Source organism: Canis aureus, chromosome 7 (assembly GCF_053574225.1).
Source record: "Canis aureus isolate CA01 chromosome 7, VMU_Caureus_v.1.0, whole genome shotgun sequence".
Classification (NCBI taxonomy): Eukaryota; Metazoa; Chordata; class Mammalia; order Carnivora; family Canidae; genus Canis; species Canis aureus.
In genome coordinates this window covers 71,454,600-71,470,941 of record NC_135617.1, presented here as the reverse complement: position 1 = coordinate 71,470,941, position 16,342 = coordinate 71,454,600, and the positions used below count along the sequence as shown (strand labels likewise).

The 16,342-nt window shown below is 51.0% G+C and overlaps 4 protein-coding genes across 5 annotated transcripts; 2 read left to right on the top strand and 2 right to left on the bottom strand.

Annotated features, from left to right (window-relative positions):
* Positions 1-24: 24 nt before the first annotated feature.
* LY6G6F (lymphocyte antigen 6 family member G6F) lies at positions 25-7,122 on the top strand. Its single transcript, XM_077904652.1, has 6 exons — positions 25-182; positions 770-1,099; positions 1,183-1,446; positions 2,422-2,577; positions 2,775-2,841; positions 2,976-7,122. The coding sequence occupies exons 1-6, from the start codon at positions 125-127 to the stop codon at positions 2,998-3,000; spliced, it is 900 nt and encodes a 299-aa protein (XP_077760778.1). The 5' UTR covers positions 25-124; the 3' UTR covers positions 3,001-7,122.
* On the bottom strand, positions 4,248-13,523 carry LOC144317781 (lymphocyte antigen 6G6e-like). 2 transcript variants are annotated; one of them, XM_077904666.1, is made up of 6 exons: positions 13,057-13,523; positions 11,711-11,946; positions 11,129-11,529; positions 6,025-6,142; positions 5,055-5,186; positions 4,248-4,931 (listed from the first exon to the last, which is right to left on the bottom strand). In XM_077904666.1, the coding sequence occupies exons 4-6, from the start codon at positions 6,074-6,076 to the stop codon at positions 4,705-4,707; spliced, it is 411 nt and encodes a 136-aa protein (XP_077760792.1). In that variant the 5' UTR covers positions 6,077-6,142; positions 11,129-11,529; positions 11,711-11,946; positions 13,057-13,523; the 3' UTR covers positions 4,248-4,704. The 2 variants fall into 2 exon arrangements, with proteins under 2 accessions (XP_077760792.1, XP_077760791.1); XM_077904665.1 differs by lacking the exon at positions 13,057-13,523 and having other exon boundaries at positions 11,711-12,227.
* On the top strand, positions 7,369-11,539 carry LY6G6D (lymphocyte antigen 6 family member G6D). The gene is made up of 3 exons (XM_077904664.1): positions 7,369-7,811; positions 7,894-8,040; positions 11,302-11,539. Exons 1-3 carry the CDS (start codon positions 7,733-7,735, stop codon positions 11,523-11,525), a joined length of 450 nt encoding a protein of 149 aa, XP_077760790.1. The 5' UTR covers positions 7,369-7,732; the 3' UTR covers positions 11,526-11,539.
* Positions 12,369-16,234, bottom strand: LY6G6C (lymphocyte antigen 6 family member G6C). The gene is made up of 3 exons (XM_077904667.1): positions 15,595-16,234; positions 13,538-13,648; positions 12,369-13,056 (listed from the first exon to the last, which is right to left on the bottom strand). The coding sequence occupies exons 1-3, from the start codon at positions 15,644-15,646 to the stop codon at positions 12,842-12,844; spliced, it is 378 nt and encodes a 125-aa protein (XP_077760793.1). The 5' UTR covers positions 15,647-16,234; the 3' UTR covers positions 12,369-12,841.
* Between the last annotated feature and the right edge of the window lie 108 nt (positions 16,235-16,342).

Here is a 16,342-nt window from a genome sequence, read left to right as displayed (position 1 = left end):
CCAGCATTTCCATCCCCTCAGAGGCCCATGTCACTCTAGACCAGGGAGCATGGAACTTTATCTGGCTTCTATTTCTTCCGTGGGGCACCAGGCTCTGGGGAGGAGAACTTAGCAGGCTCTCCCCATGGCAGTCTTATTCTTCCTCCTTCTGTTCCCATGTGGGCCCCTCTGGGCTGCTGCAGGTAAGAAACAGGAGGTGGGGGAGTCTTCAATGATTTTAAAATTGTAAGGAACTACTAATGTTTCTCCTTAGGGGCCTGGGGAAGGCATCTGACTCAAGAAAATAGATTTACCCCAGTTGACTCCCCGCCCTCAGACTCTAATTCTGGGGAAGACCCAGAGACCATGAGGGTCCAGGTCATGTACAGTTTCTTTTTTGTTTGTTTGTTTTATATTTAATTTGTTTTGTGTTGTTTTGTAGAGTCTATTTTTTTCCTTTGGTTATATAGTTTTCTTTAGAAAATAAGAATAGATGAGAAAATGTGTCCAGAAAAGGAGAAATGAGAGAGAAGGGGCCTTTGCCAACCATTCCAACCTTTTTTGTCCTCTTGTCTTCATATTCCCTCACCCACTGGAGGAGAGAGAGGAATACCCTACTGTCTCCTCCCCTCCTCACTTTTTGTAGCTGTCACTTGAGAAATGTGCTCATAGCCAGACCCATGCTGGGAGACCCCAGAAGAGGCAGAAACGGGGGGGGGGGGGTTAGAGGTCAACTGGGAGCTGTTGATCTGATGGAGGTTTCTGGCCTCATACAACTCTCTCCCCACAGACAACATCCAAGCCATCTATGTAGCCTTGGGAGAGGCAGTGGAGGTCCCGTGTCCCTTACCACCCCGCCTGAGTGGAGATGAACTCCTGTCCTGGTTCCACAGCCCCGCAGCAGGCTCCTCCACCACCCTGGTAGTTCAAGTCCAAGTGGCCAGGCCAGCCCCAGACCCCGGGAAGCCCATAAGGGCATCCAGGCTGAAACTGCTGGGGAACTATTCGCTGTGGCTGGAAGGATCCAAGGAGGGAGATGCCGGTCGGTACTGGTGTGCCGTGCTGGGTCAGCACTACAACTACCAGAACTGGAGGGTATATGATGTCTCCATACTCAGAGGTGAGCAAAGGCGTGCAGCTCAGGGGCCGGGGGGCGGGGGGCAGGAAGTCCAGCAAAGAACTAAGGTCCCTCTCTCCCCACAGGATCCCAGCTATCCGCAAGGGCTGCAGATGGATCCCCCTGCTCTGTCCTCTTATGCTCTGTGGTCCCTGCCAGACGCCTAGACTCTGTGACCTGGCTAGAGGGAAGTGGTCCTGTGAGGGGCCATGTACAATCATTTTGGGGTGATGGGGCAACCCTGCTCTTGGTGTGTCCTGGGGAGGGGCTCTCTGAGTCCAGGGAACACAGACCAAGAATCATTCGCTGTCTCATGCCTCATAACAAAGGGGTCAGCTTTAGCCTGGCAGGTAAACTGAGGGAGAATAAGGGAGAAGATATGGCCTCTGGCACATTCTGGGCCTGCTGGCTAGGGGAAAAGGATGTGACTTTGTAATCAGTCAGATTTGGGTCAGGGATGATTTCTGGTGGAGCAGACCGTCACCTGTAGGAAAAGGGCTTTTGTCCTCATTGACTAACTCCCCTAACATAGAGGGGTCGCATAAGCCAATTCTCTGGTGGAATAGACCATTGGCCAAGAGGAATGGGAAGGCTTCTGGTGGAATATACCATAGCTTAGAAATAGGGCAATCTATGGCTTTTGTGGAATATCTCATAGCAGAGAGGAAGAAAAGAATTATTGACGGTCGAATTAACTGTCTTTTGAAGAAAAGATATATGCGGTGTTGTTATAATGGCCTACTGAGAGTGAAAATAGAAGGAGAAAAAATATATAATTGTTTTACAACTAGAAATCTGTCATACACAGAAAGAATGCTATTGGATGTTGAATAACTCATTGATAAGGCATGAGGGAGGGGCAAGTGGCCATTATTTTGGTAACCAAAGGCCAATTAATGGGCAGTGACTGGGTCTTATTTCCTTCTATACCTACAGCACCTAAGATGGTGCTTGGCCTTTGGCGGGCACTCAGGGAATGCTTATGGAGTAGATGAGTGAAAGAATGAATGAATGGAAGACACTTTAGTTTTTCCTGAAAGTTTGGGTGACAAGGATATGAGGAAAGATTACAGTTATGGCTGACTGTCTCCTCTGGAGTTAGCTGTCCAAATGTGGGTGGGGGTAGATTGCTATTCCCTGCCAATGGTGGTTGATGGGGTCAGCATGAGCGGCTTAAAAATGAGCAACGTGGGTTGGTGGAAATTGGGGACAAAGAAGCTTATGAAATCTTCTGGTGGGAAGAGCCCACCTGACTATGTGGGGAAGCCTCTCTTTGGGGAACAGGAATAGACTCCTTACCACTTCCCTCCTTATCCCTATTCTAGCCTCCACGGATGCCTCTCCTGCCCTCTGTGCCCTTTCCACGGGCTGGGATGTGTCCTGGATCCTGATGCTGTTGCTCGTGGCAGGTCAGGGATTCACCATCCTGGCCCTCAGCATCATGCTCTGCAGACAGAGGGCCCAGGGTGCTCAGTGCAAAGGTAAGTCCCTCTCTGCCAGAGGGAAGAAGAGAACATGTGGGTATGAGGCAGAGGTTTGGGCTCACATCTTGCCTCTATGCCCTATCTTCTCTCGGGGAGGAGGTTAGTGTAAGGACTATAGCTCTGAGTTATCTGGTGATTTCTCTGAGTTATCTGGTGATTTCTCTGCTGCACCCCATATGGCTCCTTCTTCCCAGATGCTTCGATTCCTCAGTTCAAACCTGAAATCCAGGTCTATGAGAATATCCATTTGGCCCAACTCAGGTGAGGAACTCAAGGGGGTAAAGATTTAAATCCCAGAGGAAACTGGGGCCAGGGTGGGTATGGGGTCTGGGTTCCTGAGGAGGTGGAGAATGGAAGTACGCTTAGTCTGTCGTTGTGCTTCACAAACCCCACAGCCCACCTGCCCCCAAGATCAGATGATCTCCATGACATCTGCCGGAAGTGTGACCTGCTGTCTCTCCCACCATCTGGCACCTGAAGGATTCGCCTGAAAACCTTGGCAAAAGGGGAAGGGCTGAGAGTGCTACTTCACAGTGCAGCTCGGTCTCCAGCAGTCAAGCTTGGGGGGGGGGGGTGCGAGCACACATGTGCGCATTGCGGGGGAGGGTGCACTGAAGGAAAGTAGAAGCATTATTCTCTGATATTACCTGCAAGAAGGTGTGGTCTCCTGTTCCATAGCAGCCTGAGAGAGGCGGCTCTGAGCAACCATGGGATTTGGGGGGATGGAGGGGGTGGATGGCAGGGAGGGAAGAGGAGTAGGAGTGGGCAAAGAGGAGACAGAAGAACCCAGAGACTTGAGCAATTGTGGAGACTCAGTCTTGGAGACACCAAAGGACAAACCAATGGGAAGGGACCCGAAGTAGAGAAAGAGATGGGCAGAGCTAGACAACAGAAGCACTGCTGGATGCTGGATGGCTGAGAATGGAGAGAAGACTCGGGTGTCTCTAAATTAAGCCCAACCCCCCACCCTTGCCCCCCCCCATCCCCACATCCCTCCCTGCCTAGTCTCATTCCCACAGAGAAGAAATTGAGGGAGAACAAGCACCTTTAATCAGACCTCAGACTTCCTCTCATGGACAGGGAGGGCACTGAGTCAGGATGGGGGTGGCTGTGCTCAGTCCTCACCCTTGAGCCAGCATCCTTATCCTAACACTTCGGGTGGTATCCGGAGCAGCGAGAGGCTTATCAACATCCTGACATCCTGGGAGCCCCAAGAATCACATGCTATCTCCCTGGGTAGAGGGAGTGTCCACAGGGTGGGTGGATTCCCCCCTGGGGTGTGTGCTAGGCTGTCTTAGAACCATGGACAAGTCTGGGCTGGTCAAGCAGGGGAGGGCACTGATGCTCCTAACTGCTCCATTCCCTGGTCTCAGGCAGGAAGGAGCTGGCTTCCCCACCACACCCTAACAAGCAACTCCACCAGACACCTTTTGTGTGTCTGCTCAAGCTTGGGCCTCACTGGAGAAAAGCTTTCTCTGAAGTGTCACCAAAAGCCTTCATGCTACAGTGGCTTAAACTAAGCTATTAGCAAGAAGGAGGACTCGATGACACAGACAGAGGATGAGGTGGGCCAGCAGCCCAACCCAACCCACCAAACAGCTCTAGTCTGCTTTTAGAGAACACACACACACATACACACACAGTGCAGTGTCCTGGACTCCTAGATATCACCTTTTTACTGTTCATAGTTTATTGTTCACAGTTCCCCCAAGAACCTCCTTCCCAAGTTCCTGATCTGCCAAATCAATCTTTCCTAGTAAGACTGTCCTCCATACCATATCTGGTGCCCCATCAATCCCCTTGCCTGAAACCCCAGCTCCATCAACACACCCGCCTTGCCCAAGACCTGGAGCTGAGATAGGGCATCAGCAGTGGGCATCTAGAAAAGATAAAAGACCTAGAACAGCTGTTCTTTATGAGGCAGAACTCTGGGCAGGTGCTTACAGGGGCTTAGAGCAATGCCCGCAGGAACCAGGCCTCCGGAGGGTGTCTGGGAAGGTGTTAGGCCAGGGATCTGTAGAGGTCTCTACAGAATCAGATTCTTGGTTCTCAAATGCAAGTGTCTCCATGGGTGGTGATGATGGGGCCAGAGTTCTCCGTTGAAGGCTGCAGTTAGGCTTGAAGCTAGTGGAGGAGGCGGCCTCCCCAGGTGAAGCTGGTGGCGAGGAGGAGGAGCAGGGTAGTGAGGAGGGTTTTGGGGAGCCGCTGCAGCGTGGTGGCTGTGTTGCACAGGTCCTGCTCACAGCAGTGGTGTCGCAGAGTGTAGGAGCGTGACCAGTAGGTAGCGTGGCCTTGCAGAGGGCACTGGGCCCTTGGGAGGCAGCCTTTCCGTTCGATGATCTCATTCTGCTCTGTGGGACAAAGAGAATGCTAAGGCCTGGGCAGGAAGGAGGCAAGGGCTGTGGGGCAGCAGGAAAAACAGAATAAATGGATGGAGATGGGCCTGGAGAAGGGCCATTGGACCAGAGTCCTACCTGAGGTGCCAATACTGATGCCACAAGCTTCATCTTCCTGACACTCGGTGGGAACAGGGAAGCAGGGTTTGGCAAAGCTGCAGGTGTAACAGCGGAGCCCACCCCGGGTAGGGGGCGGGGGTGTGGTGAGACCTGTGGGGTCAGCAGAGATCAGGTGAGGCAAATGGGCTGCTGCGCTGAGAGGCTCCAGCCCTGATCCAGGATGGGGAGTCATGCAGAGAAGTGACACACAAAGTGGGGAGAAGGAAGTGGAAAGAAAGGAAGGGAAAGGGGCAAACAGAAGTAGAAAAAGAGACGCAGGGAACGGAGGGGAAACAATGCAGGAAAAGAAAAAGACCCAGAGGCAAAGGGATCCAGAGGTTGTGAGAAATGCACAGATGGGACAGAAGCCATAAGAGTCAGAGTGACACAGAAAGTCAGACAGGGGAAGGCAGGGTGGCAGTGAGGAAATTAAGCAGATGGTGCCACAGACAGAAGAGCAAATAAGAATTGACACTGACCACGGGGACCCCGGAGAAGCAAGATGTGAGACAGGGGCAATAGAGGACAGAGGCCTGTCATGATGCTACCAAGAAGAGAGAGAGTTATTCTCAAATGCCTTTGAAAAGAAACTTCTGGGGGTGCCCAGGTGGCTCAGTCCTTGAAGCGTCCACCTTCAGCTCAGGTCACGATCTCTGGGTGCAGCCCCAGTCCCTGCTCAGTGGGGAGCCTGCTGCTCCTGCTCCTCCCCACTCGTGCTCTCTGTTGCTATCTCTGGCTCTCTCTCTCTCTCTCTCTCTCAGATAAATAAATAAATAAAATTTAAAAAGAAAAGAAAAAAAGGAAAAGAAAAAGAAAAGAAAAAGAAAAAGAAAAGTAACTTCTGATTCCACTTTCTCCTGGCCTGAGGCCATTCCCAGGAGCTCTCTTCTCAAAAGCCCAACTCTCCTCTCTGCATCTTCCCCACCTCTGCACACCGGCCCACCCTTACCCAGCGCCCCACAGAGGAAGAGGAGGCCCAGGAAGATGCTGGCGGTGCCCATGGCTGGCCCCAGGACTCAGGCGTCTGGAAGAATGGGATCTGCACCCGAGATCGAGAGCTGGAGCATCTGAGCGAGGCAGGGAGGGACGAGTAAACAAACACACCTAGGGAGTTAATCTGGGGGGTGGAACCAGGACCAGATCCACCAGCCTGACGCAGCAGGGGCCCAGGGCCACCGCTCCTGCGCCCCACATCTCTCACACCCTCCCGCCCCCTGCTTGAGTCGACTTGAGCCTCGGGTCTTCTCTGTTCTGTGCTTGTCACTTGCAGCTGTGTCTGCCGCTCTGGGTTCTGTCTGTCACCTTCCCCCGCACTCCTCTGCACCTCCCCTTGTCTCAAGCTGTTCTCTGCTCTGGCAGCTCAGCATCCTGTCTTTGTTTGCTCCATCTTTCTCCTCTCTGTGCTTTGGAGTCTCTCAAGGTCACCCTCCTAGAACTGGTCCAGCGCAGCATTTGAACATGGAATCAACAATCCCCTCTCCCACCCGCCCCTCCACCCAAAGCTCAGCTGCGTGAGCGGGACCCCACCCAGCTTCACATCCCTTTGATCCCTCCAAGCCTCAACTTTTGTACCCCATAATTATCTCTCCCAGATTTACTATTGTGGAGGAAGGAATTAACCACGGGTGGGGCCAGAGGGACAGATGCGTTTCCACTTGGGTGGGTGGGGGCGGTCAGAAAGACTAGGAAGGAATGCAGGGAAAAGATTTAGGAAGTGATAGAGATTCTGGAAAATTGGGGTTTAAGACATTGAGGAGGAGAGCCTGATCTGGGGAATCAGAGCAGGGGTGTACCAGGGGTTAAATAGAAGAGAGAGGAGACAGATATCCCTTTTTTTTTTTTTTTTTTTTTTTTTTTTTTTAAATCTCAGGACCTCTTTACACTCATAGAAGACCGGGATCCCTGGGTGGCGCAGCGGTTTGGCGCCTGCCTTTGGCCCAGGGCGCGATCCTGGAGACCCGGGACCGGTGCATGGAGCCTGCTTCTCCCTCTGCCTATGTCTCTGCCTCTCTCTCTCACTGTGTGCCTATCATAAATAAAAAAAGAAAAAGAAAAAATCATTGAAGACCCAGAAGAGTTTTTCTTTGTGTGAGTTAATATAGGCATTTACTATAGTATTTACTAGATTTGAAATCCAAACAGAGGATTTTAAATTGGTTTATTTAAAAACAAAAATAATAAACCTATTACGTGTTAACAAAATATGGTTTGTGAAGTCATTTCTCTCCCCACAACACAGAAAAGGAGTATCGCTCTACACTTGGGGAATTACATAAAAGTCAGGCTTAATAGAAGATGACTGGACTTTCACATCTGCTTCTCGGCTCAGTCTCTTGGGATATGTTGTTTTGGTTGAAGTACACGGAGAAAATCAACCACGTATAGATATGTAGTTGGAAAAGGAAGACCAGGGAGGACCCTCTGAAAGGGTCTAGGGCCAGGAATTCTGGGGCGACAGCTCTATAGCTGCTGCTGGCTGCTGCGGACTTCAGAGGACACTGAAGGCTCTTAATCTCACAGGCCCCTCCCTGTCCCCACTGGGGCCCAAGTGCCTGCTGGGGGAGATTCTTTCCTCCCTTTTTATTGCCCTATAAAGCCCAAGGCAAGGGGATATAAAGCTGGCAGTCAGGGCCAGGGGAGGGGGGCAGGAGAGAGAGATGATACTAAAGCAGGCAGACACAATGAACTCCCTACTCATGGGGGTCCTGCTCAGCACTCTGTTGGGGTCTACCCTGGGTAAGGAGGCAGCCAAGGCCTGTTGCCCTCTGCCAACTGGCTCCCTATCAGTCCAGGTCAAGCACCTCTTCTCTCCTGCCAGGAAACCACATGCGGTGCTATGAATGCAGAGGAGACCCCAGCAGCTCCTGCAAAGAGACAGTGGCCACCTGCGGGGAGGGGAAACGCTGTGGCTTCCTGGAGCGCAAACCCCAACCAGGCCTGGGACAGAGCAAGCTGTCTAGAAACCGTGAGTCCTCAGTTTCTCTGTCTTCTCTTAGCCCTTTCCTGCCTCCAGCTTCTACTTCCATCTTTCTGGTGTCCAGAACGTTCCAGTCCCAGTCTGGCTCTGGACAGATGGTCCCACAGCAGAGTAAAGAATTCTGAGGCCTCTTCTGGCTCTGGCACTCTTAGCAGCCCATGGTCCTTATACTCCCACCTCCTCTGCTTCACTTTCCAGGGTCTCATAGGGCCATTCACTCATAAGGGGTTGAAAAAGTTCTGTCCCTTGAAGGCAGAGACCAAAATATATTTTTAAAAAGATTTTATTTATTTATTTATGAAAGACACAGAAAGAGAGAGGCAGAGACACAGGCAGAGGGAGAAGCAGGCTCCATGCAGGGAGCCCAATGTAGGACTCAATCCTGGATCTCCGGGATCACGCCCTGAGCCCAAGGCAGAGGCTCAACTGCTGAGCCACCCGGGGGACCTGGGACCAAAATATTAAACCAAACTTGCAGACATTAGCTAAGAACCAGTGTGTTGTGTGTGTGTGTATGTGTGTGTATGCATGCGTGATTCTGAAATAATTTCTGACTGACAGAAAAGTTGCAAAAATATTAGAATTCCTGTATATCTTTCACCTCCCTTCCTCTAGCATTAACATGTAATATAACCATAGTATGATCAGCAGAATCAGAAAATAACACTGGTACAATACTACTAACAAGGGGTGCCTGGGTGGCTCAGTCGGTTAAGCATCCAACTCTTGATTTCGGCTCAGGTCATGACCTCAGGGTTGTGAGAGCAAACTCTAAATGGAGTTCCGTGCTCAGCAGGGAGACTGCTTGAGGATTCTCTCCCTCTCCTTCTGCCCCTCCTCCTGCTCTCTCTTTCTTTCTTTCTCTCTCTCTCAAATATATAAATAAATATTTTAAAAAATACTACTAACTAATCTACAGACCTTATTCAGTTTAGCTAGCTGTTCTAATTATGTCTTTTTGTCTAGTCCTGTATCCAAACCAAATGAGAGTTCATCCACCCAATGTGCATAAGCCAATAAAAACCAACATCGGGCTTTTTTTTTTTTAAGATTTTATTTATTTATTCATGACAGATAGAGAGAGAGGCAGAGACACAGGCAGAGGAAGAAGCAGGCTCCATGCAGGGAGCCCGATGTGGGACTCGATCCCGGGTCTCCAGGATCACGTCCTGGGCCGAAGGCGGTGCTAAACCACTGAGCCACCTGGGCTGCCCAACATCAGGCTTTTGCAGTAAAGAAAAGCTATTTCTTGGTGTGGTACCAACAAGGAAATAGGGAGCTAGTGCTCAAAAGTCCCACCCCCACCACCTGACAGCTTGCAAGTGAGAGTTTTTGAGGGCAAAATTGGGGATAGTGGTCTTCTGAGCAGGTGGACACTATCGATTGGAGGCCCATGAGGTCATGCTAGCAGGTGTTCTGGTGCCACTGCGTCTGGTCCCCCAGAGGTCTTTTCCATCTCCAGAGACTTGGAATCTAAAGAAATGTCTTCATTCTTCATGTTAGAGATCTCATTAGGTACATCTTTTTTTTTTTTTTTTTATGATAGTCACACACACAGAAAGAGAGACAGAGAGAGAGGCAGAGACACAGGCAGAGGGAGAAGCAGGCTCCATGCACCGGGAGCCCGACATGGGATTCGATCCCGGGTCTCCAGGATCGTGCCCTGGGCCAAAGGCAGGCGCCAAACCGCTGCGCCACCCAGGGATCCCTCATTGGGTACATCTTATGATTATCTCTTTAGGATAGTGCTGATTAATTACGTGTCCTACAGGTTCCTTTGAGTGATAAGCAAGCATCCCTATCCGTTGAGCCTAGGCCTATGTGTCCTTTGGCCCACCCGGCTGCACCTGTGCCTGCAGGTGATGGGACCTGTAGTGTTCCTTTTTCCACCTGAACTGACAAGAGGGACATCGGCTTCGGTCCAGGACCTAAACCAGGATCCCACAATTGCGTTTATTTTGTTTTATTTTTTATTTTTTATTTTTTTTTAATTTTTATTTATTTATGATTGTCACAGAGAGAGAGAGGCAGAGACACAGGCAGAGGGAGAAGCAGGCTCCATGCACCGGGAGCCTGATGTGGGATTCGACCCCGGGTCTCCAGGATCGCGCCCTGGGCCAAAGGCAGGCGCCAAACCGCTGCGCCACCCAGGGATCCCTATTTTGTTTTATTTTTAAAATATTTTATTTATTTATTCATGAGAGACACAGAGAGAAGGCAGAGACATAGGCAGAGGGAGAAGCAGTCTCCCTGTGAGGAACCCGATACAGGACTCGATCCCAGGACCCCGGCCGGGATCATGACCTGAGCCAAAGGCAGATGCTCAACCACTGAGCCACCCAGGTGTCCCCTGCAATTGCATTTAGGTCTCATGTCTTCTTAGTCTCCTCCAATCTGGGACAGTCCTGCATCTTTGTCTTCCATGACCTTGACATTTTTCAAGAGTCCCCTTAAGTTATTTTAGAGACCATCCCTCAATTTAGGTTTATCTAATATTTTCTCATAATTATATTACAGTCATGGAATTTTTTTTTTAACCAGAACACCACAAAAGGAGAGGTTGGTTCTTTTCAGTGCATTGAATCAGAGGGCTCACTTTTTTTTTTAATTTTTTTTAATTTTTTTTTTTTTTTAAATTTTTTTTTTATTTATTTATGATAGTCACAGAGAGAGAGAGAGAGGCAGAGACATAGGCAGAGGGAGAAGCAGGCTCCATGCACCGGGAGCCCGACGTGGGATTCGATCCCGGGTCTCCAGGATCGCGCCCTGGGCCAAAGGCAGGCGCCAAACCGCTGCGCCACCCAGGGATCCCTTTTTTTAATTTTTTTTTATTGGTGTTCAATTTACCAACATACAGAATAACCCCCAGTGCCCGTCACCCAATCACTCCCACCCCCCCCCTCCCCTTCTACCACCCCTAGTTCGTTTCCCAGAGTTAGCAGTCTTTACGTTCTGTCTCCCTTTCTGATATTTCCCACACATTTCTTCTCCCTTCCCTTATATTCCCTTTCACTATTATTTATATTCCCCACATGAATGAGAACATATAATGTTTGTCCTTCTCCGACTGACTTACTTCACTCAGTGGCTCACATTTTTTAAGTTAATCTTGGTCACTTGGTTTCATGGAGGTGGTTTTCTGGGGGGTGCAGAGAATCCATGTGGGCTCCTTGAAGTACATCTGCTCTGTCCTAGAAGGCAAGTCCTCCAGCCAAGAATCCAACACCCCAGTCTTGTTTTCTCTCTTAGCCTCGATAACCTTGATTCATCACTATCCAGCCTGCATGGCAGCCCATCATTGCAATCAAGTGGAAACCGAGTTGGTGGGAGACGTGACTTACACAACCCACAGGGACCGCTGCGTCGGAGATCTGTGCAACAATGCCATGGCAAGAATGGTGGCCCCACCACGATTTGTGGCTGCAGCAGCCACTGCCCTGGCCTGGCTCCTGCCAGCACTGTGGAGAGGCTAGAAGGCTGTGGGGAGGGCGGGCGGGAGGAGTAAGGGAACAAAGGAGATCTGAGGTGAGAAGACAAACACCCCTCTGTGAGCCATTAAAATCTGTCTGCCACTTTAGCACTGACTGGAAAGTGCCATCTCTCTTTCGTTGATGGGAGAATTGCAGGAGAATTATGGGGACGCCCATGCTCTACTTACCAAGTATCCATGGACTTTGTTCCAATAGTGTTCTCCTTGACCAATGAAACCCCAAAGAACAATGGAGAATCTGCCCCAAGTGACTCCTGGATCCTACTGCTAGGGAGAATCTTCCTTAGCAGTGAAGACTACTGAGGGGAGTAGGCTCTGGGCTTAGTGAGGGTCACCAGGAATCAAAGAACCTTGTTGGATCTGTTCCTCCTACTCCCATTTGCAATTCGGTTCCTGAAGTGACCCTATAGGATTGGGAAAGGAAAGGAAAGCACTGAGATAGGCGGGTTGCTTGGTGCCCTGTTTACCAACCTGGCCAAGAGAGGCCCTTGTCTCAAACATGAAGGACTGGGACTCAGCCCAAGCATATCCTTTTTGGGGGGCACCCTCAAGCCAGGCTGCACCTCCTTCTTGGCAGTACATCAGAGGTGTGGCCTAAATTTGGGATAAGGATTGTTGCTCCAAACACTGGGACCTGTGTGCCATCCCCAGACTCCCCAGACTCAGGAAGGAAGGATGGAGGCCTGAAAAACCCGTTTCTCCATTTGCCCCAACCCAGCCTCCCAGGGAAACTCCCTGGAGGATTCTTGGGGGTGGGCAGGAACTGAGAGTATTATTTCCTGAGAGGGAGCTTCTGACAACAGGTCTTTTGACAATAAACACACAATTAATCAGACACAGACATTTATTACTCAAAATGGAAAGAGGTGAGCATGAGGATGAGGTATGTACGGGGACCAGGGTTTAGGGAATCAACCCCATACAGTGAGGTCATCGGGTCCTTCCTGGGAGCCTTTGTGGGGGACAGGACAGAAGCCCCATTTCAGGCCCAGATCCCCATCCCTCCCCTAGTCGGCATGGTGGAGTGTAGGAGGCAAAGCAAGGAGCTCTTCTGGCGACGAGTGGGAGATTTGGAATGGTCTGGAGGGATATGGGAAGGGATTCAGGAAAAGGTGAGTGGAGTATGGAAGGTGGAAGGATGGGTGAGGAGCCCACTGCTTAATTAAAGAAATGTGAAGAGCCTGGAGAAATGCTTTTCTGAGCAAAGGGAGTTAAGGAGAGACGAGTATGGGGAACCCGGGGACAGGGAGACTCGGCTAAGCTCAAGGTAGCCAAGGAGGGGCAGCCAGGGAGTGAGTCTTAGTGAAGCAGCCAGAGGCCAAGGCCAGCCAAAGAGGTGAGGAGGACAAGGGTCAGGGCCGGGGTGGGCCGAGGGGCTGGGCTATTGCAGTTGTCCTTGCTGCAACAGGTGGTATTATAGATCAGACCCAGCTTGTGGTTGGTTTGGTTGAAGGTCTCCCGACAAGGCTCTTCTGGTGTGCCACATCGAAGGTTGGAGAAAACCCACATCTTACCTGAGGGCAGGAGGGGGCCGTGGGGTCAGCTGGGACGGGTGCCCGGTGTGCCTGTGTCCACCTCCCCTCCTCAGGCACCCATCCAGGCTTCCTTTCCGACTTTGCCAGGGCCCTCCCCTCTTTATCTCTTCTCAGTAAGTCTGACTGTCTGCCTGCACTTCCTTCTCCACCCGCTCGCCCCAGTCTTGGTCCTAGGACTCGCTGGCTGTGAGGCCTTGGACTTGTTACTGTCTCTTTCTGAGGCTGTATCCTCAGTATAATAAAAGCACGCACATTCACAGGGTTCTCGTGAGCATGAAGTGAAGCAATCCACATAAAGTCATAGAAAGGTGCCTGATACGTAAGAATCCTTGGCCAAATGTCATCATTGCTGTGACTGTCATCATTGCAGTGACCATCTCAGTCTGAGCCACAGTTGGGCCCCAGCCCTCGCCATAGTCTCCCACCAGCCCCCTCTCCCCACTACAGAGGAAGATGTTACCGAGGTACACATTTGTTGTCAGGCACTGTTGTCCCGGTTCCAGGCGACAGGACTGCCGGTCCACGCAGCCCAGCACAGGGACTTTGTAGCAGGAGTGACAGCGAATGTCAGCTGGGAAGACACAAGTCAGGCTGAGGTGATGGGGAATCTGACTCACCTGGAGACCAGCCAAGCTGGGGGGTAGGTGGACAAGAGCCAATCAAGTAGGTGTTCTGACCTGGTTGCTTTGCTGGTGACAGAGCAGGTGAGTGCAGCAGAAAAAGTGGAAGTAGGTGAGGGTGGAGTCATTACTCTGTGAATACCTACACCCTAAATATCATCTTTTACCCCACCCCATTTGGGGATGAGTCAAGAGGGGCAGAGATACCAACAAAAACATGGGGCTAGGGATAGATGGAATGTGGGGATACTGTGGGCAAGGAAGGAGGTGTGGGAAAAGATAAAGAATTCAGAAAATGTCACAGATGGAAACTTCAAATTAGAAGAAATACTACAAATAGAAATCATGGTTGTTGGGGTTCCTGGGTGGCTCAGTCTGATAAGCGTCTGCCTTTGGCTCAGGTCATGACCGCAGGGTCCTCAGGTCCCATTGAGCCCTATGTCGAGCCCCACATCAAGGAATGGATGTGCTCACTTGTGCTCTCTCAGATAAATAAAATATAAAAATATTTAATTTATTTATTCATGAGAGACACACAGAGAGAGGCAGAGACACAGGCAGAGGGAGAAGCAGGCTCCATGCAGGGAGCCTGATGTGGGACTTGATCCCAGGACCCCGGGATGACACCCGGGATGACACCTCATGAAGGTAGATGTTCAACCGCTGAGCCACCCAGGAGTCCCTAAGTAAATAAAATCTTTTTTTTTTTTTTATAGAACTGCCATATATATTTTTATTTTATTTATTTTTTTAATTTTTATTTATTTATGATAGTCACACACAGAGAGAAAGAGAGGCAGAGACACAGGCAGAGGGAGAAGCAGGCTCCATGCACCGGGAGCCCAATGTGGGATTCGATCCCGGGTCTCCAGGATTGCGCCCTGGGCCAAAGGCAGGCGCCAAACCGTTGCGCCACCCAGGGATCCCTAAATAAATAAAATCTTTAAAAAATAATAAATAAAATAAAAATCATTGTTGCAACATTGCATGAATGGCTTGGAACTTGAGGCTGGCAAGAAAGCCACCTGTAGCAGGCTTTAGCAATTTACTCTCATCACCTGGAACCACCATGGTGTGGGAAGAGGAACCAGACCTGAGTGAGTGGGATCCTCTCACTCTGGCAGCTCTCAGACAGAAAGGAATAACATCGGGGAAGCAGATCATCAGATGCTGTGTGAGCACCTCACCAGAATGGAGACAGTGGATGCAGAAAGTGTTACCCTCCAAGTTCCCACCTCAGCTTATTCCAGGTTTGAGTGAGCAAAGTTTGTTGAAGGAGGGGTTCAGTCCAAGGGTAGAGCAACCTGGTGACTGCACCTCTGTGAAACAAATCCACTTCATCCTGGGGGCGGGCAGCCCTGGCATTCCCTCCCTAGAAGGCTGGGATATCTCCCTAGTTCCCCAGGAGGTTCTAGGAGATCACTGGGAACCTCTAGAAAGCTTGTGTCCCTGCAGATACCTGGGGAAGAGCAGGGGTGAACTAGTAAAGGCCACTGCTTGAAGGGCTGAGAATAGAATACGGAAGAGTAGATGGGGAGGGTGGGGCGCACAAGAAGCTCCAGGCTGGATGCCTAGGTTTCTGAGAGAGCTCTGCTGAGCGCAGGTGGTGAGAGGAGAAAGCAGTAAGCTGGGCCCCAAAGAGTTTGGTAGTGGAGTGGGGGACAGGGGATCTGGAGCCCTGGCAGGTTAGAAGAGTGGATCTTGGAGGTGGGCAGAAGTGTGAGATATGAGTCCTCGAGAAATGGAGCCAGGACCCTGTCACAAGGAGGTCTGGTTCTGGAGGCACAGGAGAGCTGCCGCATTTGGGGCTAGGGGTGCTTGGGATCCTGAGCAGTAGGCAATGGAGGGCAGTGGAGGGGGCAAGGTGCAGCAGTCCCTGGGGCCCCCCAGTGCTCACCTGAGACCCGGCAGAGCAGAGCAGACAGGGTGAGCAGCAGAAGACCTTTCATGATGAGGGTCCCGAGAATGGTAGTGAGGGCAGCAGCGGACAGAGGTTTTCGGGCACCCAGCTCCCGCTCCCAGGCGGGCGTTGTGAGGCCTTTTTAGAATTTATAATCCCAACGGTCCCTCCCTTCCCTGCCCCTGGTGGCCCCTCCTTCCCCATTTACACACAGATGACCAGGGATGGGGAGGGACTAAACTGAACTGGGTGAGGGAGTAGGGATAGGAGATAGGAGAGAGAGAGAGTGGAGGGTAGGTACACTCGCGGCCAACTCCATCTTGGTTCTTGGTTTCAGGCCAAGACACCCCTCCCAGTTCCCAGCTGACATCCCTGCTGGCCCAGTCCTCTGAAAAGGCATCACCAAGGCCCCTGTGATGTTACACTGGCTGTGGGCACAAGGCCTGCTGGACCCTGGGAAATGGACAATGGGGTGAAGCCCACACTAACTGCTAAGTTTGGGTTTCCTGGGGGGCATTGGTAGGGGCTCCTGAGCAGAAACTTAGGATAGAAGAGGCCAACTTAATCTGTATTCAGCCCTGACATGGTCTTCCCAACTACTGCTCAGCCACAGGATGAAGGACGAAGGGTTTGTGATGTCACCAAGGGCTCCTGTGATATCACAACAGCAGAGGCATAGGCTGGAGCTGCCCACTGAGGTGCTGTCTCAGGCCCTTAGAAGGTTCTTAGAACTTGTCCTGGCTAA

Coding starts and splice junctions, on each gene's coding strand:
- LY6G6F (XM_077904652.1), top strand. CDS start 125: ATGGCAGTCTTATTCTTCCTCCTTCTGTTCCCATGTGGGCCCCTCTGG. Junction 183..769: donor GCCCCTCTGGGCTGCTGCAG/GTAAGAAACAGG, acceptor CTCTCCCCACAG/ACAACATCCAAGCCATCTAT. Junction 2,842..2,975: donor ATCCATTTGGCCCAACTCAG/GTGAGGAACTCA, acceptor CAAACCCCACAG/CCCACCTGCCCCCAAGATCA.
- LOC144317781 (XM_077904666.1), bottom strand. CDS start 6,076: ATGGGCACCGCCAGCATCTTCCTGGGCCTCCTCTTCCTCTGTGGGGCG. Junction 5,187..6,024: donor CTTCCTCTGTGGGGCGCTGG/GTAAGGGTGGGC, acceptor CTGACCCCACAG/GTCTCACCACACCCCCGCCC. Junction 4,932..5,054: donor CATCAGTATTGGCACCTCAG/GTAGGACTCTGG, acceptor TTTGTCCCACAG/AGCAGAATGAGATCATCGAA.
- LY6G6D (XM_077904664.1), top strand. CDS start 7,733: ATGATACTAAAGCAGGCAGACACAATGAACTCCCTACTCATGGGGGTC. Junction 7,812..7,893: donor TCTGTTGGGGTCTACCCTGG/GTAAGGAGGCAG, acceptor CTCTCCTGCCAG/GAAACCACATGCGGTGCTAT. Junction 8,041..11,301: donor GAGCAAGCTGTCTAGAAACC/GTGAGTCCTCAG, acceptor TTTCTCTCTTAG/CCTCGATAACCTTGATTCAT.
- LY6G6C (XM_077904667.1), bottom strand. CDS start 15,646: ATGAAAGGTCTTCTGCTGCTCACCCTGTCTGCTCTGCTCTGCCGGGTC. Junction 13,649..15,594: donor TCTGCTCTGCCGGGTCTCAG/GTGAGCACTGGG, acceptor GTGTCTTCCCAG/CTGACATTCGCTGTCACTCC. Junction 13,057..13,537: donor GACAACAAATGTGTACCTCG/GTAACATCTTCC, acceptor TCCTGCCCTCAG/GTAAGATGTGGGTTTTCTCC.